We start from the raw sequence: 7,242 nt of genomic DNA, 5'->3' as shown, positions 1-7,242 counted from the left end.
TGATGGTATATGGAGGGGATTATAATCAATGTAATGAAACAAGTTATATGAATTGATGAATGTGAAACTGATGATGTGCCCTGTAAACTTTAACTCAATCCACAATAAAAACCTTGAATTAAAAAAAAAAAAAAAGTGAGGGTGAAATGAACACCTAAACAAAAGCTAAGTGAGTTCTTTACCATAGACTGCTGCTATGGATTGAATTGTGTTCTCCAAAAACATATGTTGAAACCCTAATCCCTATAAATGTGGATATACTCTTATTTGGAAATTGTTGTTGAGTGTCATCGAGTCGATTCCTAGTCACAGAGACCCTGTGAAGGGTTTCTGAAGAGCAGCTGGTGGGTTTGAACCACCAACCTTGCAGTGAGCAGTCCAGTGTTTATCCTTAGGGTTTTGTTTATTTGATTGGTTATAGTAAGAGACCACATCAGTGTACTGTGTGTTCTGACCTAATGACTTCTGAAATATAAAAGTAAAACAGACATAAAGATACGCACAAACTAGGGAAGACAGATGCCTATACGCAGACTGCCAAGGAACAAAGGACAACAACTACAGCTACTGACAAGGAAGGGATCAATACGGCTGAGACTCTGATTTGGACTTTCAGCCTCCAGAAGAATGAGAAACTAAATTTCTGTTCTTTAAAGCCACCCACTGTGGCATTTGTGCAACAGCAGCATTAGATGGCTATTGCATCTGACCAAAAAATATGCTCCGGGGGCCTTTAAGTTGGAGGAAAGGGACTGCATTGCAGTTTGCGGTTGTAATGGGCAAACGTAAAGGCCAACTTTATGGTGGTTTTCATTTATATCCTCTACCTGTTACATTCTACATGATTTAAAAGAGCAATGTAATTTTTAAATTATCAATTTACATTATTGGACACACAACATATAAAGATGTAATTTTTAAAAAATTTAAAACAACAATATATAGTAGAGAGAACCAACATAGGAAAGTAATTTTTATATATTATTGAAGTTAAGTTGGTATCAATTTAAACTAGATTGTTAAATTTTGGGATGTTAAATGTAATCCCCAAAGAAAGCATGAAGAAAACACCAGGAAAATATACAAAAAAGGAAACCTATCATAATAAAAACAGTGTGGCGCTGTAGGATCAACACTGAACTGCAAACCACACGTTCAACAGTTCAAACCACCAGCTCCTCCTCGGAAAACCTACACAGGATCGTTATGAGTCAGGAATGGACTAGACAACACTCAACAAAACAAGAACAACATATAAACCAATGGAATCGAATTAAAAGTCTAGAAATAAACTTGCAAATCTTTGATCAACTGATCTTTGGCAAGAGTGCTAAATCTAGCTAATGGTAAAATAATTGCTTTTTGTTAGTGCTGTCGAGTTGGTTTCGACTCACAGCGACCCTGAATAGGGTTTCCAAGGAACAGCTAGTGGATTTGAACCACTAACTTTGCAGTTCAACCTGACCTTGAGATGCAGTGATAATCCAAAAGAATAGTCTCTTTATTAGGACTGGAACAACTGGAATTCCACAAACAAAAAAATAAAGTTAAAACCATGCCTCACACCATATAGGAAAACTAGCTCAAAACAAGCTATAAAACATAAAACATATGGGTGATGCTTCAGGATCTAGTTTTCAACAGTTGATTCTCAGATATGATACTGAAAGCACAAGCAACAAAAATTTTGAGGTAGGAACTAAATATTTACTTGAGTTATATTGCTGGATATCTGATAAATGGATATCTGATATAGATTTAAAATATACACATAACCAGAAATTCCTGAGTTCCAATCCTGGCTCTCTGAGACATTTCCAGATACAGCTTTCTAAAGATGAAGCCTTATCAAAAAATTTTAAAACTTTTGTTAATCAAAAGACTTTAATCGTACACCAACTCAACAGTTTCTAATGTACCATTTAGTAACATTGATTACATTTATCAAGTTGTGCAACCATTCTCAACCTCCTTTTCTGAATTGTTCCTCCTCCATTAACATAAACCCATTGCGCCTTAAGGTTCCTCTCTAATCTTCCAAGTTGTTGTTGTCATTTGAATAGTTCTTAAGAGAGCATAGTGCTTAAGGAAGATCTTATTTTTACTAGTTAAGCTAAACTATTATTTGTTTTTAAGAAGACTTCAGAGGATGTTTTTGATTTAAAGTTTTAAAAATTACCTCTTTCTTCCTCTGTTGTATCTTGGATGGCTACTTGCAAGCTCTTAGGACATGAACACGACACAATAAACAGGGAGAACAGAAACCCTAAACATATTAGTCCAATTAACTGGGATGTCCCATGAAACTATGACATTAACCTTCAAACCAAACAACCAAATCCCATAAGGTATTTGGTCGTACATCAGAAGTCTTGACAACTACTCTTTTTATGTGTGTCATTGTTATAAATGAATCTAACACACAATTTTGCCAATTCATCTTTTTACAGATATATAACTGGCTATCCTCAAAAGTGTTTGTTAACACCCCCCTTCCTCCTGCCACTGGTAACCACTATTTTTTATGGAAGAAAAAAAAAAAAAGACTTTATCAACACAGTGAAGAGATAAACTACAGAGTGGGAGAAAATATAGAGACCCATATAGCTGCTAAAGGCCTAATGTCCAGAAAGAACTATGACTTAACAACAAAAAGACAAATACAATTAAGAAACAGATAAAGAATTTGAAAAGCCATTTCACCAAACATGAAATCCAACTGGCCAAAAAGCACATGAAAAGATGCTCACTGTTCATTCATCATAAGGCAAATGCAAGTCAAAACCACAATGAGATATCATTTCACCCCTCACAAAGATGGCTATGATTAAAAATAAAAACAAAAACAGGTAACAGGTATCAGTGAAGATATAGAGAAATAGGACCCCTGATTTATTGCTAGTAGGTTTATAAAACGGTACAGCTACTGTGGAAAACAGTCTAGCAATTCCTCAAAAAGTTAAACATATAAGAACTACTTACAATTCAGCAATCCACTTAGACCCAAAAGAACTGAAATCAAGAACACCAACAGATATATGTACATGTTGAAAAACAATACAAACATGATTAGTATCACTAAACTGTACAGGTGAAATATGTAAGATGGCAAATGTTTTGTTATATGTTTACCACACACACATATATAAAAATGAACCAAAATGAAAAGGTCCTGGCAATATAGGACAGAAAGGTCCTGCTGGGGCCACAAAGGAGACTCTCAGGTTCTCAGCCTGTATCTGCGAATGCCAGATTGGTTCTGGGATCCTACTCTATAATACTGAACCCAGCCCTTGACAACTATGCAATTATAAACATGAAAAGTGACAGTACTTACTCAGCAAAACTGTGCTCCCGCACTCTTTCTGTGCACTCTCTCTGGAGATGTCTCTCTGAGCTGGGCCCAGATGTCCCCACTCCTCCCAGGTTAGTGACACAGCCACATTCTCACATGTCACGGATCCCTGAAACATGAAATGCTCTTTCAGTACCAGCAGCCCCAGGATAGCACTATCATTAATCTTAGGGTGAGGCCAGACTCCAGAGGGTAAATAAGGGTAAGCTGAAAATCAAGTAAAAATCCTGGATGTTGCGTACTTACCAAGGAGCCTTGCACGCACCAGGAAGTTTTGGGGTGATCAAAGACAGAGGCTGACATTCACCTGCAACACTAAAAAGCCTTTCTGTGGATGATCTACAGCACTGTGAGGTAGGAACAAAATATTTACTTGAGTTATATTGCTGGATATCTGATAAATGGATATCTGATATAGATTTAAAATACACACATAACCAGAAATTCCTGAGTTCCAATCCTGGCTCTCTGAGACATTTCCAGATACAACTTTCTAAAGATGATGCCTATACCTACCTAAGCATGTGTTTACTGAACATTACTTCCTTTTTCTCTTTCCCTAACCACTTCACAATAAGGTCATTATCTAACAAGATGGTCTTCTGAGATGGCTTATTTTAATGTAAGTTGACCTTTCACAAAAGTCTTAAAACAGGAACTCTTTTAAACTCCACAACTCTTAAAAAAGGAAATTTCCCAAACTGGTGAAACAGATACTTATCCAGGTCCCAGTGATAGGTCACAAATTGATTCTTGAGCTCACTGACAGTGAAAGGGCCTGTATTGGTGTCTTAGGGATCCTGTAAAAAAATATCACAAAGTGGGTGGCTTATTGTTGTTGTTAAGTACTATTGAGTCAGTTCTGACTCAGCAACCTGTAAATCTCTGTGTGAGCAGAAAGCCTCATCTTTCTTCTGCAGAGTAGCTGGTGGGCTCAAACCTTCGATCTTGTGGTTTACAGAGCCACTGTGCTTCCAGATAATTATTGTCTCAGAGTTCTGGAGAGCAAATCAGAATATTGGCTATCTTGACTTTTTAAAATTCACTTTGTGTGAATTGAGTGAAAGTTTACAGATGATCAGTTTTACATTCAACAAATCATTATCTTTGTTTCATTTTAGTGATCACAGTCCTCTCCGTGGACATCAGTTGTCCCACTTCCCTTTTAACCTTAAATGGTTAATCCTTCTTGGTGTGCATACCTCACTAATGCTGTTGTCCCTGCCATATATACATTGCTTGGCTGGAAATTAAGCCATGAGGTTGAGCTTTGTTCCAGACCTGAAAAGGTGACAAAGGACCATAGTCTCAGGTTCCTCCAATCTTTCTGACCAATAAACCTGGTCTTTGTTTATAATGAGTTTGGTTCACATTTTCTCCCACTCTATCTAGGGCCTTCTAAGGCAATCCCTATCAGAAGAGTTGGTAATGGTAGCTGGGCATCATCTAGTTCTTCTGGGTTTAGGATTGTGGAAACTGATGTTCGCATGTTCCATTAGTCACTGGACTAACTGATTCCAAGTGTCTTCTGTTTTCTTCAGTCTTCTTTCCTCTGCGCAGGGAGAGACCAACAGTTGCATCTTGGATGGTTGTTCATGAGCTTTTAAGGTCTCAGTCGCTACTCACAATGTCAGATATAGAACGTTGTGGACTATGTTATGCCAACTGACAATGGTGTCTGCCCAAACTATGGTCCTGAGCCCCCACGCCCTGCAACTCATTCCTTCAAGGTAATATCTAACTTTAGAACCAGAAAGGGAGAGGGGCAGGCTTGTACTGTATACCCTTTGGCTGGTTGATGATGCATGGAGGGGACTGTAACCATGGCAATGAAACGATATACGATTGGATGAATGTAAAACTGTTCTCCCATGTAAACTATCACATAATTCACACTAAAACATTAAAAAAAAAGGTAATGTCTAAGAAATTTTCATAATTTTGTTCCCTATATGCTCCACCACCATCTAAGGGCTCTAAAAGGGATACTGTTCCATGCTTCTCTCCTAGCTTCTGGTACCACCAAGCATTGTTCAGCTTGCGTGACAGCATCACATGGTGTCCTCCCTATAGTTCCCTGTATCTATGTGTTTTCTCCTCTTTTATGTAGAATACCAGTCATATAGTATTAGGACCCACCCAATTGCAGTATGAACCCATGTTAACTGATAATAGGGTCAAAACCCCCATTTCTCAATAGGGGTTCACAAGGACAGGCATTAGGACTTCAACATATCTTTTGGGGAAACAAAATTCAATCTGTAGCAGAGTCAATAATAAGGTCTATGAAGGCACTCTCTGTCATTTAGTGGTTCTTTCTAGCCTTTAAACAGAAGGATCCATCACCCACTATCACATTACAATCCACAGAAAGCACTCTTAATCCACTATAATTTGTGAGATATGATACTAGGGATTGTGGAGAGTGCTAACAGGAGTAAACGACCCTCCGACATAACAAATGAGCAGCTCATCCTTGTGCTCCTAGTGACTTCAGCTTCATGTACCCTACTTAAAATTTGGCTTCATGACACACCTTCCTAAATTCCAATTTAAACTATATTCTGTCCTTACTGCTAGATCCATTATGAATGAATCTCAGTGTTACTTCTCTCTGACTTTTCTCAATTAAACAGCAGGGTATGGTGGTTGTTGCTGTTCTTAGGTGCCATCAAGTTGGTTCTGACTCATAGCAACCTTATGTACAACAGAATGAAATACTGCCCAGTCCTGCATTGTCCTCACAGTCATTACGCTTGAGCCCGTTGATGCTGCCACTGTGCCAAGCCATCTCGCTGGGGGTCTTCCTGTTTATCACTGACCCTCCACTTACCAAACATGATGTCTTTCTCCAGGGACTAGTCCCTCCTGATATTATGTACAAAGTATGAACGACAAAGTCTTGCCATTCTGGCTTCTAAATAGCATTCTGACTGTAGATCTTCTAACACAGATTTGTCTGTACTTCTAGCAGTCCATGGTACGTTTCATATTCTTCCCCAACATCAGAACTCAAATGCATCAATTCTTCTATGGTCTTCTTTATTTGTTGTTCAACTTTCACACACATGGCTGCGAATCTCAAGATCAGCAGTTTGAAACTACCAGCTGTTCTGCGGGAGAAAGATGAGGTTTTCTGCTCCTGTAAAGATTTACAGCCTCGGAAACCCTGTATAGAGTCGCTATTAGTCGGAACCGACTCCATGGCACACGACGACAACAACAACAAAATGAAGCTATTAAAAATACTATGGCTTCTACAATGTTCAGTGGACTTCTGTGGACCCAGTTGGAGACCTGGTTGGCAAGCAGTGTGAGGAGGCCTGGGGACTCTTGGGCCCAGAGTCAGTGGCATGGCCACAGAGGACTCGAGAGGAGACCGGAGCTACCAGCTGACGGGAAGAGAGGACATATGCACAGGAGTTCCCACAATTGCAGATGATGCCCACGTGACCTGGACCAGATGACTGGATGATCGGAGCTCATCCAGAGGGAGAGGAAAGAAGAGGGGGAAAAAAAAGAGCAGAAACAGTCTGATGAACTTGACCTATACCTATGGAGCAGCGACTCAAAGGAGGGAACAAATCCTCACAGCAAGAAACATGCACACACACCCCCACACACAGAGTGGATGGAGAAGGGCAGCTTGGGGAGGGGGGGGACTACAAATGGGGAGAGGGGGGAACTACAAAGGCAAGAAGTGACTGGCTTACAAGCTTTCAAGAGGTAACATAATGCCAGGGAGCATGGCGGAAGGCAGAATCTCCAGTAGGTACTATTCAATCTGTCTGGGCAGAGCTGATGAAAGGAGATACAGATGGGTTAACTCGTGATACTGTAGTGAATAATGCTTATCAGGACGGATTATGAGGGTTGGAAATGCAAAG

General features: G+C 39.5%; 1 protein-coding gene across 1 annotated transcript in view; it reads right to left on the bottom strand.

The window, feature by feature from the left end:
- ZNF394 (zinc finger protein 394) overlaps positions 1–7,242 on the bottom strand; it is a 17,111-nt gene that overhangs the window by 5,067 nt on the left and 4,802 nt on the right. The window contains exon 2 of the mRNA XM_006877652.1: positions 3,338–3,464. Coding sequence (XP_006877714.1) covers positions 3,338–3,464 — 127 coding nt within the window. The remainder of the gene's footprint in view (positions 1–3,337; positions 3,465–7,242) is intronic.

The sequence above is a fragment of the Chrysochloris asiatica genome, unplaced genomic scaffold (genome assembly GCF_000296735.1).
Source record: "Chrysochloris asiatica unplaced genomic scaffold, ChrAsi1.0 scaffold00548, whole genome shotgun sequence".
Lineage (NCBI taxonomy): Eukaryota > Metazoa > Chordata > Mammalia > Afrosoricida > Chrysochloridae > Chrysochloris > Chrysochloris asiatica.
This window is presented reverse-complemented; position numbering and strand designations above follow the sequence as displayed.